This window comes from Apodemus sylvaticus, chromosome 18 (assembly GCF_947179515.1).
Source record: "Apodemus sylvaticus chromosome 18, mApoSyl1.1, whole genome shotgun sequence".
NCBI lineage: Eukaryota > Metazoa > Chordata > Mammalia > Rodentia > Muridae > Apodemus > Apodemus sylvaticus.
The window spans coordinates 37,901,077-37,924,129 of record NC_067489.1 but is presented as its reverse complement, the minus strand read 5'-3'; the positions used below and the strand labels follow the sequence as shown (position 1 = coordinate 37,924,129).

The window sequence follows — 23,053 nt, the reverse complement described above, 5'->3', positions numbered from 1 at the left end:
TACTCCTACATTCCTAGTACAATATACTCCTACATTCCCAGTACAATATACTCCTACATTCCCAGTACAATATACTCCTACATTCCCAGAGCTCAGGTGACCTTGGCCAGAGCACTGTTTGAACCAAGGAATTGGAGTCCATCCTCTGCTACAAAGTCAGACTGTCTAATGAAGCTAATATCACGATAAAACAAAACAGGAGAGAAAGATAACCAATATACCTTTAAAATGTAATTTTTAGGTGTTCTCTTAACAAGATGACTCTTAGAAAATAACAATACTAATCACATGACTACTACATTTTTGACTTCATTTTGAGCCATTTAAATGATTAGTTCTGTGAAACAAAATAGACACTCCATTAAGGCACATATAAACTTTCTGGAAATCTTTCTAGTGCTAACCGTCACAGTCCTATAAGACAAGCATCTCTGAAATGCTCTGAGAAGGCTCCAAGGCTGCAATGTCCGTATCTGCGGAGATATCATGAGTTCAGTTTGATAAGATCAATGGTAACCCATTACGATTATTTCCACTTTAGAAAGGGGTATTTTCAGAACGAAATTCATTGACTGATATACTCAATAGCAAACTGCAATGTTTTTTGATTCAAGGAGGTAAATTTATCTTAAGATAATATAACAATGTAAGACATAGCTTTACAATTAAGTTTTAAAATAACAATCAGATTTTAAGTTAGAACAATTTATTATAAACTATTCTGAGAAGTACCAAATACCATTTATCAGGCAGGCTTTTAGCAACACTAAAATTTTATGCAGAGTTTAATGTTTGTGAAATGTGTGTAATTTGTAGAAGGAAAATGTGAAGTTCACATTTGTGTAATTAGTGTGTTATATGCAAACATTCAAAAACATTTCAACTGACTTAACCATGCTGCCCTTGAGTTATTTCAACCTCCATTGTAGGCAGAAAGGCTTAAGAGTGACACGAGGGGCACCACTGTCCTTCACTCTTATCATATAATTGGCCAGGGCATTTTATTTCTCTCATTTTTATATTATCTTGCCACCTATAAATAAACCCATTCACAATAAAGCAATAAGGACTAGTGGCTATGAATATATTACATTATTTTCTTGGGATACTGACATACTTACAAAGGATCTTTAAATAGGTTATTTAATTTTTAATCCATATTAGCAAGGTTTCCGTGTATGTGTGATAATATAACTAATAGACAAAGATTAATTTATATTTTTTCAATTATTTTACACATCCTGTATTCCTAAGAACAATCTAGGCCTAAGACATGATAAATGTGTGGGTAGATATCTCTGCTTAGTCATCAAAATGACTAAAGTTTCAAAGCAGTGAAATTATGTTAAAAATAACTTGACTGCATTGCACATTTCTATTTCTTTATTGGTGCAATAAATAATATCAGACAAAGAATGTGGAAATGTCTCAAAAACATAATCAATACTACTAATACCAAAATAACAGTTTACAAATAGGCTGGTGCTGACCAATTCACATTCAATAACTTAAAATAAAGCCAGTGTTTTCTATTTTCCTATGCAAAAGCAAAGTGCTTGGAGTGTATGCAATTTATACTACACACATCTTACAAAAGATAAACAAATCTATTAATCTTTTAACATGCAATACATAAATATATTAACTTAAACTCATTGCATTATTTTATAGTACCTTTGTATAAACTGATTTTATCAGGTAGCCAAAGTTCTATTAAATATTCTAAAATTATTTTTCAATGTGAAAATCTAGGATTTCTTTTTTTTTTCTATTTCCTTCTTTCCCTTCCCTTCCTTTCCCTTCCCCTGCCTTTCCTTCTTTTTCAGAGTTGGGAGTTAAACCTAAGGCCTCATGCATGCAGGCAAAGCCCCTACTTCCCCAGTGATTTTACGTTGGCAGGGTTCTTCTAAGTTGCGGATATGGCTTGAGCTTGCACTACAGCCAGGCAGACTGAGTTGTGACCATGCTGGTCAGTCTCTCTAGTGGGTTTTTCAAGAGAAAGTTTTATTTTCTCTTTTAAGACATAGTATTTCGATATAATGGATTACATATAAATGATTCATCACTACTGACTGTTTGGATCAATTTTGCATGTGGTCCTTTTTTCAAGAAACAAAACATTATCTTCTACCTATTAAATAAATAGACATCAACCTTCTAGGCCATTTATGTTAGTTTTGATGCTATAGACATATATTAACAATATCCAATGTTACTGTTTTCATTTCCACGAGTCACGCCTGTGACGAGGAATCTCATGATGGCCATTACTACTGCCTCTGCTCTTGCTACTAATGTCAGCACATGGCTGCTGTGTTTTCTTTAAAAAACAAAAAAACAAAAACTAAATTTCTGTTAAAATAAAATACCTGAATCTCTGTTGGTTTTGGTACAAAAACAAAACACAAAGAACAGCAAAGACAAAAATTTACATAAATCCAACAATGCACATTACATAGGTACTTTTAAAAGCTGAAAGTACAATGTAAACCATCCTATTGCTTAGTAAATTTTCACTTGTTTTCTGAAATTACTTCATTATAATTAAATACAAGCTAAATAACAGAGACTTACTAACAATTTAAGAGCCCAGGACAAACCTGAAGCAATATTCACGGGATGAAAACACGCTCACAGTGCAAACCTGAAGAAATGTGTTTCCATCTATATTCTATCACTCATAAGTTATTCTGAAATAAAGGACATTTCTAATAAATAAATAAACAATCTAAACGTTCTCAGATAGTCATCGGACTACCCCACGGGGAATGAAGAAGTTGAGTGCAGTCTCTCATGGCGGAAGCGCAGCTCATTATATTTAGTGTTTGCACAAGTTTGCTCTGGCGGTGCTCGGGCCCAACCCCGCTAGTGCTTGTACTGAGAAGATGCGGGTTCCTCTGTTTGGTGCTGATAAACTCCATTCAAGGAAAAAAATGTACATTTCATAGCATTTCCCATTCCTTTCATTCTCTGCATGCTCCGACCTTATATTTTGATCCACTCAAATCCTGCTCCTTGCCTGGTCACATAGATCACAATCCTTCAATTCTTGATTAGAAGGACCTAGTTAAGAACACACACACAACACCACAGCAATATTTATGTAAGTCAAGGTAATGACATTAATTTAAACTTTTACAGAAATTATACGAAGCAGTAAGGCATCTAATTAAAAACAATACATATAAAATAAAAGAATCAAGTATTTAAAAAACTTTAGTCTACAAGTGCATAGCTTTTGTGCACGGAGGCAGCATGTGAATGTGTCATGCGTGGTCTGCTCGCGGGAGTCCGTGAGCGGTCCAGCCTGTGGACTCAGGCTGAGGGTTGGTGGCAAGCACATTTATCCACCAAGATGACTCGGTGGCCCAGATTCATATTTTGTTAAGAAACTCCTCTGACACTCGGTTTCAGAGAGGTATAGATTGAGCGATCACTTTAAGCTATGGTCCTATGCACTAATACGGACAATCAGTGCTGGTGAGAAGCTATAACAAGCGGAGTGAGACACTATGTTCAGGGAAGGCACTACTTTTTCAGTGCAGATCTTGTTTCATAAGGCAGCACACAGCTTCTCAGAATACAAGGATGGAAGACCCTAGGCAGCTGAATCACAAGTTACCCAAAGAGATAAACAAGCCGCTCTTCTCTCAGTATTCTGGACCACTACTTCCCAATGTGGATTCCACATATTGTGACCTCAAAGCTACTTTACAAAATACTGAGCATTGCAGGTTCTTTTTTAGAAAGACAAAAACAAACAGTTGTATCCTGAAAGCCGATATATTCTATGAGGAAAGTAGCAGCATGGCCATTTTTTTTTATAAAATGGTATTTCTCAGAGCTGACAAAGTGTGATGGTTGGTTAGTGTTGTCAACTTGACAGGAGTAGTAGTCACCTGGAGACAGGTTTCTGACATGCCTGTGAGGGTGACACTGGCTGTACTGTGAAGTGGATGATTCTGAACAGTAGAAATGGGGACAGGGAAGTAAGTGTTGGATGCAGTGACTGCTCCCTGCTTCCTGGCTGTGATAAGGTGTGAGCAGCTGCTTCCTGCTTCCGCGGCCTTCCTGCCAGGATGGACTGTGCTCTCGTAGACTGTAAGCCAGAATAAATCCTCTCTCCTTTAAGTTGCTTTTGCTAAAGTATTTTATCATAGCCACAGAAAATACAGATACCAAGAAATTGTTCTTTTTACAAACCACTCTGGGGAACAGATAAAGTGCCTTTAACTTGAGAGAAATAGTAAGAAATGTACATAAGAACACATACTCATCTAAAATAAGCAACAAAACCTCCATGGTGGGAATCTAATACAGCTGACCAATGTGATATAGTTATTATTGATGTTAAAAAACAATACTAATCTTTCTGGAGATCAACATGCTTCAAATATTTCTTTGGTTCAAACAAAAACTGGACAGACTTCCTGATTCATCCTCAGTTATTGCAATGAAAGGTGATAACATATTAATTAAAAAACAATTTTACCATAAGAACAAGGGCAGCTCAAATCATGTTTTGTCATTCACTATCAAGTTATTCTGAGAAATCACTTTCTAATTCTTGACTCCTCTTCATTGTTAAATGAATTGTCAATCTAGTATGGGGAATGGTTTCTAAGGCTTATAATCCCTGTACTCTGATGATAGAAGCAAGGGAATCCTGAGTTCAAAACCACAAAAATCAAGAGCTAGGGATGTAAACCAGTGGTAAAGTAGCTGCTTCACACGCCCGAGGCCACGAGACTGATCCTCAACAAGCAGGCAGGCACGAGTGAGAAACATAGCAGTATGTGAGAATCCAGAGGGATGCTTAGGTACTGCCACACACCTAAACTCCTCAGCAGAAAAGCTGCCATTTGTGGCAGTGATTTAGAAGCATGCTCCTCCAAAGGAGAAACAATGTTCTGTAGGTGCTACAGGTCCTAGGTTACAAAGTACAGCTTAGATTTATTACATTGTGCCTGCACAGGATGGAACTACAAATTTAACAAGAAATTCTTCTTTCCTTTTTCCTTTTTTTTGAGAGTATCTCTGTGCTTCAGCATGGCTTGGAAATGGCTATGGTACTGAGGATGACCTTGAATTTCTGATTCTTCTGCTTCTGTCTCAGATGATGGGAAAAGGGACTGCACCATCTCACTTGCTTTGCGTGGTTCTGGAGACAGCACAGGGCCTCATGTGTGTTAGCTGAGCATTCTTCCAACTGAGCGATGCCCTCAGCTCCTTAGCTTACAGTTTTTAAAGTATAACACCCTCACTGTCTTCACAGATTGTTGGTGATAATTAGATTTCTATCAGCTGTTCTCTTCTCCTGTGGTGCATGGGATTGAACATGTGCTCAACCATTAAAATCTAACCATGATCCCTTCTCAACTATTGTCTAGACATTATAAAAAATAATAATTACTGAAACAATTAGGATAAGCCTAAGCTAACATACTTATCTGCTATGAAGTTCCTTTTTCAGGCAGGATTTGAAGGTCGGATACTTCTGGACTGTTTTATAACCCTGTGGAATAAAGGATTACAAATGTCCAAATGTATGTCAGCATTATTTAATTTAGATGTTGACTATAAGCCAAACGTGTGCAAACAGCATGGTGCTAGTTACCCGAGGCTGGGAGGCACAGGGACAAGTGAACCAACAGACACAGTGTTCCAGTCATACAACAGAAATGCCTTCTCAAGATGGTCACAGAATGGTGACCAAAGCTAACAACCATGTGCATTTCAGAACTGCTTACAAATAGAATAAAACAGCTCACACTACAAAGAAGTATGAGATTACATCAATTAGATGATCACTCCACAATGTATTCATGTAACAGGATACTACATTATGTCCCATTAAAACATACAATGAATATATCTGTCCCTTAAACATTTGAAAGAATGTGTGTAAACACAAGTAAGCCATGTCGGAAGCACAGGTGCACATGGAATAGTGAACATGAGTGACAGTCACTCTACTAAGAGGGAAACCCATGCCAAAGGCTTACAGTGTGGGTCATACTAACCTTAACCTTCTTACTGTTCTTGAAGAATGGTTTTCTATGTCCATCCTTACAAGTGCCTCTAGTGACCACTAGGTGGCACTTGAGTACAACAGCATTTTTTAAAGATAGCTTGGGCAGAAAGTCATTCAACAAATCTTTGAATTTCAATGATGAAGATGATATTTTTTCTATATATCAATTTTTCTACTTAAAATATTTATCCTTGACTTTAGCAGCTGTTAATTTTAAAAGGATTTTCCTCTTTTGTTTCTGGAATATCCATTAAGTATGTCAGATGTGCAAACACTTATTAAGCTACATTATAACAGAAATTTAATAAAATGATTTTGAGAACGGATGAATTTGTTACTTTTTAGTATGTCGATTAGAAAAATAGTACAGGAAACAAAACTGATTTTCCGTCTACTTTATACTTTGGTATAGTGAATACTTAAGGCCTGCACTCCCTGCAGGCAGCATCCTAAGTGTAAGGGAGCAGGGACGTTTACTGGCGAGTCTGAAAGCTAATGGGAAGACTCAGGGAAAAACAAGACAGACCCAGCATACCGTTCCCCCACGGCAATAGAGACACCCCCTAACTGAACATAAAAATGAATTAAACAATCAAATTATTAATACATCTTTAAAAATTATCTTTTATAACCTCAGTTTTTTGAAAGCAGGTTAGGAGCTATACAAAATTTAAAAAAAAGCACTTCATGTTTATAGCCTTAAAGTTTCACATAAACGTTTTCTGAACTTAGATTTAATTTAAAACAAATTAACAAGAGGTGTGAAATGCAGGCTTACCCGGAACCCTCTATGAAGTCTGTCTTTCATAATCCCAATAAATTCTTTATAACTTAATTGGTCATCTTTGTCAACATCAAAAATCTTGAAGACAGTATTTACCAAGTGTGGTGAAAGTTTCAGTCCAGTAGCTACGTATACAGCACGTTTAAATTCATCTAGATGTCATAAAAAGAAAGAGCAGTGTTTTTCTTTTAGTACATGATGCTAATTATTGCAAAGGCTGTAAAAAGTTTTTGTAAGCATGAGCTATGATGGTATACTGCAAATGACTTTCATTCAGGGAAAAAGACGACACTGTGGCTTTAATGAAAAGAGCAAGTGGGCGGCTCTACGGTGTTAATAATACACTCTTAACAGGAATATTGAAAGAGCAGCTACCATCAGGAAGAGACACTGCAGAGGCTATTATGAAAAACAAGTCCCCAAGAAACAGTTTAGATGGGAGACAGGATTTGCAGAAATAGTCATTACAAAGGATCACACAAAACATGGTGGTAAAGTGCTCTGTGAATTTGGAGGTGAGTGATTAATTCTGTCTACAGTGTGGACACAGAAGGAAGGAGAAAAGGGCGGGCAATGACTTCAACAGGCTACGATTGTCTTGGAGCTCAGCCCCGAAGGATGGATGGTTTCAGCAGTAGGAATGGGAATGACAGAAGAGCGGCCTGAAGCAGCAGTGCTGTGAGGGAGAGGGGACCAGGGAGGATGCTGACAAGCAGTCCTGCATCTCAGAGAACAGAGGACCTGGGGAGGGAGGCACTGTGTGGACAGTGGCCTTGAGAACCTGTATGCTCTCTATAGACAACTGCGGAACTTGAAAAGTTGCCCACAGCAGTTGTGGTTTTTGTCTTAGAGCAGTCTGCTGTGTTTCAGGAGCTAGGAAGGAACGCTGTTCAGGTGTCTACTGCAATAGCCCTCACAGGCCTGCTGAGGGCAGCAAGGAGAGGAGCACGCGGATATTGTTTCAAACATGTGAGAAGGTCACACAAAATTCCACCTTTTTTCTACTTCCATAATATAAGAGAACAACCTTATGCTCTGAACTAAACACCCTGATGCCAATTTCTTTTAAAAGAATATATTACAGATCTATATTAAATATATTACATATACTACATATTAAGTATATAGACTTCATTTGTTGAGACATGCCTTCCAATGTTTGAGCACACAGCTTAGGAAAAGAGTGACTATGAGGGAACGCTCAGGTGTCTCTTATCCAATGACTGAGTGAGGCCACACAACAGATGCACCAAGTGGGCGCTTTTGAGTGCTTCTGCAGAGGGAGTTGAACCCACACCCACATGGTCACTGCCCCACCCTGCTCTGCTTCTGAGAGGAGGACCTGGTTGAACCCACGCCCACATGGTCACTGCCACGCTCCTGCTCTGCTTCTGAGAGAAGGACCTGGCATCAACAGTTAGGACACAGCTTCCCATTCCCCTAGAAGTTGAATATAAAAAAATCTCAAGAGTATAATCTGAAATTTAACATAATAGATTCCGGCAGAGGCAGGGAAATTGTCTTAACAACACAAACAGACCTGACACAGCAGGGTCCTCTTAATGAGGTGATAAGGGGGAGAACCTAGAGGACGCGCCTTCTGAGCCAGCCCATGAACAAAGTCTGAGGCGGTCCATATGACCGATGTGTAGTTTTGTAAGTTAAAAAAAAAGATAATCAGTTTTATATATCACGCTCAAAAATCCAGTTAGTGTAAGTTAGTGGCTAAGAGGCCTGCTCATGCATTTCTGGTTTCTAATTAAGGAAAGATCGTGAAAATTTCTGGAACTGGTGATTGGCCAGCAGCAGCTTCTACAAGTAGACATCAGTTCCCTGATAGTAGTCATAAGGTCTCTTCTTAGACTTTTTACAATAAATATTATTAGTTCTTCCTCATAATATGAAAGGTCAAATATAAATCCAGTAAGAAATCAGCATATTTCCTTAGAGTCTGCATTTAAATTTCGGAACTGATTTCCCACAGACATAATAACCTGGGCCTTGAGGTAAGCTGAGGCGTGATCACACATCTCACTAGCCTGTTACCAAAACCTCTGGGAACAAGGTAGGCCTGTTCTGACACTGACACTTTCAAAGATGATTTCTTACCTTGTCCTATAGAACGGCTTGCAAAGTTATACATATTAAGAGCTATTGCAAAGTCTTCTAAGTTGTTTAGAAACTGGAAAAATGACCTGAATTCATCAAATGTAATGCCCTATTTTGGGAAAATAAATGTGAAAATTAGTGTTGACAGATATTAGAATAAATGTAACACATTTACTAAAAGGAAACATTAGGACTGCAATCTATTTTATAGGCAAGCACTCCAGGTGTGTTTGGAAAGATTTTTCCAAATCAACTTAGAGTTCAGGCATATTTATTTCTATTGGGTAGCACTGCTACATGCCTCAATAAAAATGACTGGAAAAGTTCTGGTTATGATAATACTGTAAATACCATTTATTAAACCTATAAAAGCCCACAGAAGCGCATCTGCTTTGCATATTTAGCCCTTCACATGAGTCAGCATCAGCCCGTCAGTAGGTTCATAACAATACAAAACTCTACTTGTCTGCATCAACTGCCACTTAGTTGCTCTTGTTCAGACAGCAGGGGGTGTGCAGTGACTGCAGGCAGCGGCACTGAGAGGCCCAAAGCAGAGGGCACTGAGGAGGAAGGCCCTGTGCTCAGAGCAGTCTGTTCTGAGTGGACGCCATGTTCACAGGCTGTGATTCTACCCCAGTGCTACTTCAGTTAATAGGAACATTACTTGACATAAAAATACTGTATCTCGCTGGGCGGTGGTGGCGCACGCCTGTAATCCCAGCACCCTGGGAGGTATAGGCAGGTGGATCTCTGAGTTCGAGGCCAGCCTGGTCTACAGACTGAGTTCCAGGATAGCCAGGGCTACACAGAGAAACCCTGTCTCGAAAAAACCAAATCCAAAAAACCAAAAAAAAAAAAAAAAAAAAAAAAAAAACAACAAAAAAACAAAAAAACAAAAAACCCGTATCTCAAGTTTGGATACAATCAATAAAATTTAAATCATCAAGTATACTTAAAAAGAGAGAGAGAACATAGAGCCCACAGTTCCAGCTTCCAGGGTGGGTGAATAAGGGTCATGGATAAGGGTGCTGGGCGGACAGGGAATTAACTAGGAAGGCCATTTTTCCAGGACCCCAATTTAAAACTTAAACATGGCAATTGCTTCCTGTCAGTCTTAGTAGCTCCATTAGGATGAAATCTAAGTCCGGTTCTCTTTCTGTCCACCGAGTTCTATCAGACCTGACACATAACTCCCTTCTCATCACCTAGTACTTTCCTGGTTTTTAAGAAATGTCTTTAGCATTTTTTCAAACAACCCAAGCCTGTCCCTCCCCAGGCTCTGCGCCCTATGCTTCTCTCCTGTCTTCAACACCCTTCATCCAGATCTCTGCACAGCTCACTGCATACAGGCTCTGCTCAGAGCTACGTTTCAAGAACTCTCCAACTGAGCAGCTGTTGTCCATATCCTTGTTCTACCCACAGCATTTGCCTTTATTTGAAAATATCTTTCTTTTTACTTATTTTGCCTTTCTAGCAGTGTGCATTCCTACTAAAGAAGGATTTGCCTATCTTGTCGCTTTATCATTTGTTCCTATAATAAGGCTTATAGATATTTAACATCTTTGAATGAAGATGAGAGTAGTTTAAACATGTTAAGTGTCATTCAAATATCACCCTTTCTTTCTTTTCTTTTACTGGGGAAGGAAAGGATGAGTGGCTGACGGAAGGGGGAAATTTAAGTAGAGTACAGTAGACCTGCTGCCTTAGAGTCTTGGGTTTGAGTGACAAGTGCCTTAGGTCCTTAGTATCTCCTTTCCCAAAAGAAATATGTCAGTGCCTGCAAGGCTGCTCTGAGAGTTGATGAGGGAACCCAGATCCGCGATCACCACACCACAGCCATGATGATGTGACTTTTTCTATGATAACAATTGTAGAGATACTTCTACAATTAAATTTGTAGAAAAACTGATTTTAACTTCAGATTTTTAATATTGGAATAATTTTAAATATAAAAATTAATTATAAAAACTGAAAACTTTCTATAAAGTCATCCTGCAATTTGACCTTCTGAGCTAGTTTTTCAAGTTTCTGTTTAGAAAAAGAAGACAGATTATAAGTCCCATGTAACACTACAATAGCTTAAATAGCATAATTACGATTTTTATTTCTAGGGAATTATCTGCTGGTCAGGAAATACAGCTTTGTGGGTAAAAAAGATATAAGTCATTTGATTAAAAGATAATGTAAATAGCCAAATGCACCAAGCCTCTCTCCCCACCCCCAGATCCTTAGGAGAGTCTGAGAATTGTTAACACTGTCACAGTGTATCTACTCTAAACAAACCTCAACTATTTGAGTTTTCTTCAACAGTTTAACCTGATCCTTTCATAAACACAAACAGAAGGCTTAAAGGGATACTCGTGACAGCAGTTCTATTTGGTTGCAATGAAGCATTCAAATACCACTAGATAATGCAACTGCTCAAAAGGGCGGATGCTACATTTGCTACCAAGCAAACAGACAAGGACTTGTCTTGGGCTCTTAACCATTCATGCCACCAAAAGCCACAGAAAAGCCTCTTCAAATGTAGATAGGATCAGTCACTCATCAATGGCACTCTTCAAATGACCTGTTATTAGAGGTGCTAATAGAAATAAACCATGGGTGACAGAAATAATGTCAATACCAGCTGCCTTATGTGTTTTGGTACTAGTCAAAACACTAGAATAACTCATCAGAATTCTCTTGAAAAACAGTAAGTCATAATTTGAAAAAAAAAAAACTAATAGTCTTAAAGACTTTTAAGTATTTCTAAGAATAATGATCTCTACTTGAATATAATATATCCAAACATAGGTTCTAATTCTCAGAGGAACTAGATTAATAAAGTTATTTAGTTAGTCATTACAAAATGGCACTTACTAAATAGTGTTTCAAGATAATGGCTATAACAACATAATCAAAAGATTAAGCACCTTTTCTTCAGGTATACTGTAGCGCACATTTTCCAAAAATACTGATGTATTTTCCACATTAGTATACCGTAGAAGAATATGGGCAAAATCTTCTTCACTGATAGTATTCATTCCATTAGAGTAGGAAAGAAATTCTATTTCTAGAACTTCTGTTTGTAGATTATCCATAAACCTGTGATAAAATAATGAAAAATAAGCACGATAAGTGATCAGACATTTACCTTCTAGGGAAGGCTCTATGGAAATAATTTAATAATTACTACTCAATGACTGTGGTACCTGAGCAAGTAGCCTCTCTCTTGGAGTTTGGCCTGACTGTCTGCAAAGTGGTTAACAGCATCTTGTAGGGTAGAGATGATACTGGCCATTTTTACTGTGGCTTATTGAGACTGAGGAACTGACTGAGGAAATCTCTTCTAAATACACATGGTATAATAATCCATATATACTCACTCATTTTAGTCACTGTCATCATTATTAATATACCTGCAGACAGCAATGGCGATGTACATGACACAGAATATTCTGTTGAGACCAGAGCAGCACAGTTTCACTGTATTCGATGATTTCCCACAACAACCTGATCTTAGCCATCTAATCATTTTAAACAGAAATTTAGCTCACCTATAAAAATCTTCAAAGTTGAGCTCAGCTTTTCCTTTCTTTCCAAAAAAGTGCACCAGAAGTGTAGTATCTGCTACTAAGCTTGTGATATCATCAGCACGCTTAAAAACATAATTTAAAATTAGCAACAAAAACAAACAAACCCCAAACAAGGCAGCATACTAAATAGTCTTCCAAGAACTTTATCAAAATATAAGTCAAGAAAGTGCATTGCTGGTTAAGAGATTTGCTGCTCTTCTCAGGACCCAGATTTGGTTCCTGCACCCACGATGGCTCCACACCACCCCAACTGCAGGTCCAGGGCATCTCATATCTCTTCTCACCTCCGCATACACAGGCACATACACGGGATACACACATACGCACAGGCAAGACACTTTTCTATGTAAAATCAACCCAAGAACGAAAAGGCACAAGCATTAGAATGAAGAGCAAAGACTATAATCATGGATGGAACTATAACTAAAATATTTAAATTTTTAAAAAAGAAACGAGCAATACTGATCTTTATTGTCGAAAATGTTCATCAGTTATATTTTAAAAGTATTTTACCTAAAATAATTATGCATATAGGGTACCTATCCTGTTGACTATCTCAAGTAGTAATTTAGACATCATTTAATTATGCACCTTTTATTTAAGTAATTAGTTTCTTTTCCCCAAACAATCTGAACAATTCAATTGAAAGAAAGCTACTCTCCAAAGATGCTCACTATATAGAAACCAGAGAATGAGCGCAAACTTCAATAGAACAGCTTTCTTTAACCACATTATGTTACAACTAATTTTAAAATATGCGATGATGTGTTTAGAAACTACAGTAGTAATTTATTACTGGTACTTTTTTCAAAGATAAGCATCATATAATTTTTGAATGGTCAAGAAGTTAATTTCACAGGATTTCTCCTTCTTTACTCAATTAAGCTACATTTCCACAAACATATTCCTAATGTGTTTGATTATAGTGCTTACAAGATGGAATTATGCAACTTCCCACTGAAGTGCTTCATTAGTCTTTCCCTCTTCTTTCCTTTGTCATCAACTCACAATTACTTCATAAATTCAAATGCACAATTCAGGAAATTCAAGTAATTATAACTCATAGGTAATGTATGAAGATAACACAGGGCCACCACTTTCGACACTAATATAAATGGTTGCGTATGCTTGCTGTGGTGCGTACCTGAGATAGTACTTATCAGAAGTCATGAAGCAGGATGTTCTAGAGAAGACGGGTCTAGTGGTAGCTGCATTTCATGTATCATCTATAAGACATACTGATATCACTCCTCCTCCAAGCCCTCTTCCCCAGGGTATTTGTTTTAGCAACATTAGGATCTTCCTCTCCTTCCTTTATGGGTCAAATACTTATTTCTAAGAATTAGAATGCTGTAGATACTAGATCATCTGTTTCCCCTTAGATGCCCATCTTTTACTCAATTAAGCTGCTTTTTTAAAAGGTGATCCATGCTATTATTTATATCTTTCTTAAAAACATGATTTTTGAGCCAGATGTGATTTCACATGGCTTAGCACTGGGAGGCTGAGATGGGACAATCAAGAATTCAAGTTCCAGGTTAGGTGGTGCTATATGAATCCCTAGCTCAAAAAAAAAAAAAAAAAAAAAAAAAAAAAAAAAAAAAAAAACCCAAACCCAAATGCAGCCAAACAAAACTGCCCAAAACGCCTATCTTGTACAGAAAAAGTTATCGAAATTCTTTAGGAATTACCCCAATGTTCTGTTCATAATTAAGTAATTGAGGATGGATTTGTTACTGGTCCCCAGCATAAGCTTTGGTACAGTCTTGGGGAGCTCTGGCACTCATTCCCATTTAAATTCCCTGACAAGCCACAGCATCCTCAGTGGTCAGCCCCCAGGAAAGCCACACTCCCACACCATAATGATCAGACAGCAGTCCCATCCGGTGGCTAGAGGGGAAAAGAATACAGGTAGCCAAGTATCACACACTATCTTTAAGAATATTTTCTTGCAAAGCATATTATGAAAGTTGAAGGATGAGAGAGGTACCAGCCCTTCTTTCAGTGCCCCATGGGAGGAGAGAGTGACCCTGGAAGACACGACGTCACTACTAAGTGGGTGGATGAGACACACTGTTCTAATGGGAAAAGAACAGGATTTAAAGTCAGAGGTCTTGACTTCAATGGCCTTCTGGTCCTTCAGCTTCCTTATCTGAAGATAGAAATAATCCTGTCTATAATAACTTGTAGGAGAATGCTACAATATGAAGATAAATAAAGTGTACACATGTTCCTATTGGTAGTCAGAGGTGCAAGTATAATTTTTTTTGCTTAAATGGTATAGCAGGTATCTGGGAGGCATGCTCAAGTTGAGTTTAAAAATGGGCACTAGCCAATTAGCATGAAAAACCAGTGTACCTGTCTGCAAGCTACAAAGATGGAACAGGTGATAGATATTTTCCTTTTTTTATTGAAAAATTCATATTTATATTCATTCATATATTCTTACCATGTTTTACTAATTTTGTTAAGTTTAAAAAGTTGAAATATGACTTAGATGACAAAAACTTTTCAACGACCTCACTGGGGCTGTTCAGTTCACTAGCAGTTTTCAGTGTCCAGCCTTGTTAGGTTCAGGTGGCATTTATTCAAGTATTCTAGCCCCTCAGAGAGATGAGTAACAGGTTGACAGCAGAGGTGGAGAGAAAACAGACAATGCAAATGGGGCCCATTTCTATCTGAGACCAAGCCCTGGGGCCATGGGAGAGCCACGCCAGTGTCCCTGTATCCTAGCTGATAACAAATTACAAGAAGGTGGGGGAAAAAGACTTCTGTAATTTTTGTGTTTATTGTTAAAAACATGAATTTGAGTAATTTGTTAAAAAATGAATTCAGGTGGTTTTATAACAGTGAAAAAAATCTCCAAATCAAGGGAGACGAGACCCTTGTGGCCATTTAGACATAAGTCACTAAACTTTTTTTAAGCTACCAGTGCTATTAGCTAGGCAGGAGCTTGGTCAGCTGGTGCAGTATGGAGGTGTAGGTCAGTGTAGTTTGAGGCAGTACGCTGCAGTTCTCAGCACCAATAGAAACACATGACCAAACTTATTTTAAATTTCAAAATTTGCATAAAATACAAATGTATCAAACTATTAAAGTCTTAAGACAGCCTTTTAAACAAATTTCTATTGTTTACAATATAAAAATAACCTTAATCTCCAGCAAAAGGGAAATCTTCCAATTTAATATAGTAAAATTTCTGAAGAATCCAATGGATAAGTATTACTTATAGCATAAAGACATTAAATTTCATTTGTAGACATCAAAGTAATCTTTAGAATCCTTGTACTACTCAACTGTTTTTATTGCTGTGTGATATGCTTGTCATATTGCACTTTGAATTATTTTGGGCAGAAATTGGGACCAGCTGTTCACATATGCAAATCTTAATTTTATATTATTATTAATTTTATAGTAATTTTATATTACTATTAAATTTATAGTAAATTTATAGTAATCTTAAAAACATGGATTCTCCTTTATAATTTAAAATGCCAACAGTTTAAAGCAGCTCTGGAATGACAAAATAAGATGCTAAGCTCTTATTTACCTATAATATTTTAAGAGTTGTATATTATATGCAATGAAGAAATATATATGTAAATTTTCAAGATTTCCTTCTGAACTAGTTTGTATATTGAAATACAAATACTATGAATAATTCTTTTATACAAGTTGTGACTTACAATGAATTCTCACTTTCTATAATGTAGGAGTGCAGTAACAGAGAAGACTTTCTAAGTAAGACACCACCCCAAACTTTATTTTTAAAAAAAGAGAAAAAAGAGATCACAATAGTTGGTATTTGTTTTAGATATTGATGTGTGCACGTGTATGTGTGTACACATGCCAGCATGTATACACAGATCAGGCATCAATCCTAGATGTCTCTTTCAAGCACTATTTACCTAGTCTTTTAAGACTGGGTCTCTCGATGAACCTGGGCTTTGCCAATGCAGCTAGACTGTGCTCCCAGCAAGCAAAAGGGATCTGCATCTCTGTCTCCTCCTCCTCCTCCTCCTCCCCACTGCTGGCTTTAAGGGACGGATAATGCGCCTTGTGCTTGCTCTTTCTGTGGACGCTGGAGACTGACCTCAGGTCCCACGCTCTGTGCCAGGCACGCCCACAACACTGCCTCAGACACTGCTTTACTTTTTGAAGTTAACATTTAGATAAGATATTAGATATCAAGTTTAATATTAGATATTTAAATTCCTGTTGATGGTGGCACTAAATTAGTAGAGGTATACAGGCAGTCTATCCCAAGGGCAGCACTTAAGTGTCCACCAGTAAAATTTAAGACATAACAAAATCTGAGTTGGTCTGATTTTTATTTAAACATGGACTGGCGGTCTTAAGTTAATATAAAAATAAGTTTCCAATTGTTTGGCTGAATCTCGTATTTCTGCACCCTTCCCTTAAACTACTCACTATTAGCTGAGAAAGTTAACTGTTTAAATCTAACATAAGAGCAGCCACGCTTTACAAAGTGAAGAATTTTAGTATTTCTATGTAACTTTTAGGTTGTAGGATAGTGTCAGTAAATTTACAAATCTGTATTACTATTTCAAATTTCTAGGAAGTGATCCTTAATTAAAACTTACTATTATTTTCTTTTAAATATATTGTGAAGGTATGCTTTATAATATAAACAGATAATAACTGACATCCCCTGTCAGTACAATGAACATATTAAAATATTCTTTCTATATAGTGATTATACATATGATACATAGTATTTATTATTAGTTTACTAAAAAACTTAAAAGAAATAGAAAAATAGTACATGTGGGCTTCACCCTGTGAGTCTAACACCAAGTGAGGACCAGATTAACAAAACGACAGGAGCGTGAGGACCGCACCAACGGTTCATTATACCTCTGCGAGGTCTGAGAAGAGCGCCTGGCTTGTGCTCCGTCTCAGGGTATCCCAGTAGCTTCTGGAGACAAGTTCCTCAGCATCTGTTTTAAGTACCTGTGGAAGTTTTCAGAACAACGACATAAATCTAAACAATAGTCCCAGGGAAGGACAACGTATATGCATTACATCTGCTTTAACCAACCATGGGGGCAACGAGCCCCCTGGCTTACCTTTACTGTTTTTCTGTTGCACACAACAGGATTACATGACACAGCTAGAAGCCCCGTGGTGCTTTCAGGGATGAAATGGGATATAACCCGTTTCTAAGCACAGTGTGGCTATGTCAAAAAGACTCCAACTCTGCAATCTTGCCTGCCTTGGTTGAGATATAAGTAACTTCTATAAAAGTATGACATTATTTATACTTTGTATGAAATGGTATATGAAAAAAAACTTTTGTAAATTTGTGGTAACTTGTTAAATGCATATATAATTTCAAAATTAGTTGTTTTATCATTTATCTTATCAGACTAACATAATCAAAATAAACTCATCCATACCTTGTAGATACAAACTTTAATCTAAAGCTTGTAAAAATAAAATATAACTGTTTAAGTCAAATGATGTAAACCTATTCTAGGATTTGACAGGCGTGTCTATTATGAAAGATAAGGTGCATTTAATTAATACTTGTAAGGGTAGGCACTCATTTCCTCTCAGTATTGACCACTGTGAGGGAGTTTCTAAGGTTAAAAACTACAAACATAACCTGAGACTCTTAACAGAAATAATTACAGTCAGCTTCTGTTGGGATATATAGTAGTCCTGAACTTATCAGGCCTATGGATCTTTTGGTTACTGAAAGAAGAAAATGCACCACGGCAGGAGAACAGAACTTTTCTCCTCTTTTGTCTTAGTTTTTAAAAGGCAGGCATCAGTGAGCTGTGTGCACGTGGTTGCATCCCCAGCTACTTTAGAGACCAGAGCAGGGAGCTGCTCAATTCTAGAAGTTCAAGGCCTGACTGGCAATAGAGTGAACCTGTCTCAGGCAAACAGAAAACAATCTGGAATATTACAATTATACTATGTGTAGGATTATTTCAAAATATATTTTTCTCATTTTAACCAACTTTATAATTAACTACAAACACTGTTCACTGCTAGTGATTTGCTGATCAAAAAGTATTATTTAGCTATAAATGGGTAACAGACATAAATGCTGTACCACATGGATCTGTAATTACCTCTTTTTCTAAATAACTGAGTTGAAAACAAGCAGTAGAAAATTACACAGGAAAAATGGGCTAAATACAGAATCAGCACAGTCTATTTTCCTTCACACAAACTAGAAATAACCTCAATGGATGCTAGATTAACACTGTACTCTCATTTTAGTTAACATTTGAATATTCTTTGCATTTTACCTGTAACTTAGAAGATTAACATATGATTTTAAAAAGGTTTATTAAACCTACTATATAAGAAAATATGGCTAATTGGTCACTATCACAAAAGATACAGGAACAACTTAGTAAGTCCATGCTAATTGATTCTACATGTATAGAAAAGCAAATACATGAAATTAGCTAATATGAGTGGGACACTGTAACTGAATTTTTGTTTTATTTTATACTATCTTTTAAAATATAAGGCTTCTGAGAGAAGGCCCACTATTCTTACAGCAATTATTACTGCAAGTAAAAGATAGCTGTGAGATCAGTGGCCTGCCAGGCACACTCCCTGATGCCTATATTTGTCTGGTCTCAAGCTAGTATTTCACTTTTAATCAGTAACTTTAATGATGTAATTAAGAATAAACTTTTTAACATGAAAAATAATAAAAAGGTTAAAAGCAGAAAATCTAAATAGGGCACTGCAATACACTTTAAATAGATAAGAAGCTCAAACTAGAATTGAAAAGGAAGAAATAGAGAGCAAATTTAATATTGGAACACATATGTAAAACTTAAAGAAGGATGTGAGATATGCACCTGTTACTGGGCCCTGAGGCAGTAATGAAACAGACATCCCTGACGCTTCAGTGTACAAATGGAAGGCAGCACGTAAAGACTTCCTGAAAACATCTGTGAGCTCAGCTTTCAGGCTTTCACCAGTAGAACAAGCTAAGTGTGGACTTTCTTTTATGTTATTTTTTCTTCTCTCCTTTTTAAATTGGATATTTAATTTATTTACATTTCAAATGATATCGCCTTTTCTAGTTTCTCCTCCACAAACCCCTTATCTTATCCCCACTTCCCTACTTCTATGAGGGTGTTCCTCCCTACCCACTCAAAAGAACTTGCACAAAGGATGGACCAGGTAAACTGATGTCCTGTAACTTCTAAGTCAGTCAGTCAGTCAGTCAGTCAGTCAGTCAGTCAGTCAGTCAGTCAGTTGGTCTGTCCGTCCATCTGTCCATCCATCTGTCCATCCGCCTGCCCACCTATCTGTCTATCTAGTCAAAGAGGCTATTTAGTAATCCAAGTCCTTAAACCTGGCAGATTTGAGAGTTTCTACATCTTTCTTTTTTTAACTGTCTAAGCAAGGCCCTATTCTTATAATCCTCTAATATCCTGACACTGATATTCATGATAGAAAGACAGGAGACAGAGAAGGCAGACATGGCAGTGGGGAGGGAGGAACGAAAGGTCAAAGGAAGTTCTCAAGAAAGTCTAACCTAGAGATACCGATCTATATCATTAAGGTAAGCAGGATGATGACCCAAAGTTATCTATAACTAAAAAGGCTGGTTTTTTACATACTGAAACAAAAACAAGCAAAATAAAACTATCTATTATGTTCTATTGTAACAATTGACAATTGTGTCAAAACATCAGCAATAAAACAAAGCAAAACACCAAAACCAGTAATCCTGGAACTGTAATTTAATGTTGTATTGGACTAATTTTCCTCAGGTCTGTCAAACACTCAGAGAGAAGCTAACAGACACAGTAGATCAAATAAGTGTCCATGAAAGCACCAGGAAGTCTCAACAGAGAAAGATATGAAATAATATTCAGGTAAAGAGGTAAAGACAGTGAATTTCAATAACAAAGGGGAGAAAACAGGAGAATTTCCTGTTTTGGAAGCTCATCAAATCTCACCACAGATAAAGCAGGGCAGAGAAGGACACTGCAGCAAGAAAAAACAAGGGCAAAGAAACCCCGTTCTGTGGGGGCTGGAGAGATGGCTCAGCAGTTGAGGACACTAACTGCTCTTTCAGAGGACCCTGGTTCCATTGCCAGCACCCACATGGAATCTTACAACTAACTGTAACTCCAAGATTTGACACAGAAGGGCCAAGCTTAACATTACAAACTCCATTTTGCTTTCAGAGTCCATTTTATGATTAACTTGCTCTCTGAATAAACTCAGCTACTGGAAAAGCCTCAACTTGTTCTAGAACAAGTCATGTTACCATGTCAACTATCACAATTTCCCTGAGCAAATGGCCCCTCTACTCCTAGCAACAACCAATCAGTTCTTAAGAGGAAAGTACCTACTGTCTTAAAGTAGATTAAGCCAGCAACCACTGTTCATATCAAGCTGAAATCATTACTGGCCAATAGAAGGGCACCAAACAAATGTCAACCAATCATGTAACTGGCAAGTTGGAAAGTCCCTCACCCTGCTACATCAATCATGATAAACAGGCAAAGCTTACACTGGCTCAGTACCTTCTACTGTGCTGGAGAGGTTAGTGGGTTTGAGCCCAAGCTTGAATAAAGACTTTTGCTTTTGCATATGAGTTGGACTTCTGATGGTCTCTGATGAGGTCTGTGGGGACTTTGCCACCTGGGCATAACATCACCTCTACTTTAGAGATGCATGCATACAAAATGCCAATGCACAAAAAATAAATTATTTTAAAAATGACACTCTGCTACACTCCTAGGTCAGTGCCTTGCTCAGCCATCTGAGAAAAACTTCCTTCTGCAGCAGATGGGAACACAGAGACCCAAGCCAGGCTTGCAATGAGTGAGTGACCGTGGGGCACTCTGCTGTAAAGGGGATGTCTTTGTCAAAAGTAACATATCCTTCTGCTTGTTTGTCTTGTCCAAACTTAAGTTTCTGTTTCATATTACTATTTTATTATTATCCCCTAGATCCCTGTATGCTTTGAGAGAAAGGTAGCTGATTGGGATGGAGGTGACGTGGAGAGGTAGATCAAATAAGTGTCCTGGAAGGTAGGTAGATCAAATAAGAGGAACTGGAATGAGTAGAGGGAGAGAAAACCACAGTCAAGATATATTAAGTGAGAAAAAAATGTTTTTAATGGAGAGGGAGGAACTGTGCTGGGAGGAAACCCAGATAACCTACAAAAGAAAACTAATTACTTTCAGAACTTACCCCATAATTTCAATTATAGAAGCCCCAAAACTGTATATAAATTTTATCATTCTTGTTGAGAAGCATCTGTTAACTTAAAGACATTTTTTTCAGAGAGAGTTTTTGCTTTTCCTTTTGGTTGTAATGGGAATTGAACCCAGGACCTTAGATACAATAAAGCTCAACAGTAACTCTACCGTGAGCTATACTGCTAAACCATCATTTCCTAATCACCAAGGGACTCTACCTTGAGTAGTTTCTGAGTATTAGATCATAAGGTTTAGAAAGAGGTGAGATTAAATTATGAGCACATAACTATACATGAGTGAATTGTGTGCATTCATAGGCCAAAAGTCAACATTACTTGTCTTCCTGTTTTACTCGCCACCTTATTTTTTATGACAAGACTCTGTACTTGGAGTTCATCCATTCTGCTAGATTGGCTGGCCCATGAGCTCTAGGGAGCTATCTGTTCTTGTCTCATATTCCCCAGTGCTGGGGTTACATAGATGGTTTTATGTGGACTCTAGAACACCAGGTACTTTATCAACTGAGCCATCTCCTTAGCTTCAAAACAGAAATTGAGTAAGGAATGGTAAATATGCAGGTATGGTGACTTGAATATGCTTCGCCCAGGGAGTGGCACTATTAGGAGGTGTGGCCTTGTTGGAGGAAGTGTGCCAGGGTGGGAGTGGGCTTTGAGAGCTCCTACCATCCTCCTAGCTGCCTGAGGATGACGGTCTTCTGGCAGCCCTCACATGAAGACGTAGACCTCTCAGCTCCTCCTGCACCGTGCCTGCCTGGGCGCTGGCAGGCTTCCACCTTGATGACTGAACCTCTGAACCTGTAAGCCAGCCCCAATTAAATCATCTCCTGGGAAGACTTGCCTTGGTCATGGTGTCTGTTCACAGCAGTAAAACTCTAACTAAGGCAGCAAGTAATCCTAAATAGACACGATGGCTAGAAGGGGTGGCGCCAGCCTGTAATCCGAGCACTTGAGAGGCAGAGGAGGCTGCAGAATCAAGAGGACAAAGCCCAAGCTACAAAGTAAAATTACCACACACAAATACCAATGATTCATATTTAGAATATCTAGTTAGAGATATGAGAAAAAAGAATGATGCAGCCTCTATACAAGAATTCCAAGTATCTATGCTGGAAGAGACATCAAAGATAGTTCAGCATCCTAAGAGGAAGACCATAAAGAGGTTATTAGTTTAGGTATATTCATCAAAAACTCAGAAGATAAGCATAGAAATATATTAACTACTTTCTAAATTTAAAGAAAACATAGATTTCTAAAGAAGGCAAGGTAAAGCAAGGAAGTAAAGAACAGTTTATGGAGAAAAAACATCTACA

At 37.6% G+C, this 23,053-nt stretch overlaps 1 protein-coding gene across 3 annotated transcripts in view; it reads right to left on the bottom strand.

Annotated features, from left to right (window-relative positions):
• Window positions 1–305: 305 nt before the first annotated feature.
• Micu3 (mitochondrial calcium uptake family member 3) overlaps window positions 306–23,053 on the bottom strand; it is an 81,854-nt gene continuing 59,106 nt past the window's right edge. For 2 of the 3 annotated variants that reach the window (XM_052162270.1, XM_052162271.1), the window contains 7 exons: window positions 17,384–17,479; window positions 12,467–12,567; window positions 11,843–12,014; window positions 8,928–9,036; window positions 6,813–6,970; window positions 5,447–5,515; window positions 306–3,063 (listed from right to left, as the gene is read on the bottom strand). In XM_052162270.1, the coding sequence (XP_052018230.1) occupies window positions 5,447–5,515; window positions 6,813–6,970; window positions 8,928–9,036; window positions 11,843–12,014; window positions 12,467–12,567; window positions 17,384–17,479 (705 nt within the window). In that variant the 3' untranslated portion in view covers window positions 306–3,063. The remainder of the gene's footprint in view (window positions 3,064–5,446; window positions 5,516–6,812; window positions 6,971–8,927; window positions 9,037–11,842; window positions 12,015–12,466; window positions 12,568–17,383; window positions 17,480–23,053) is intronic. The other variant, XM_052162269.1, reaches the window with a different exon arrangement.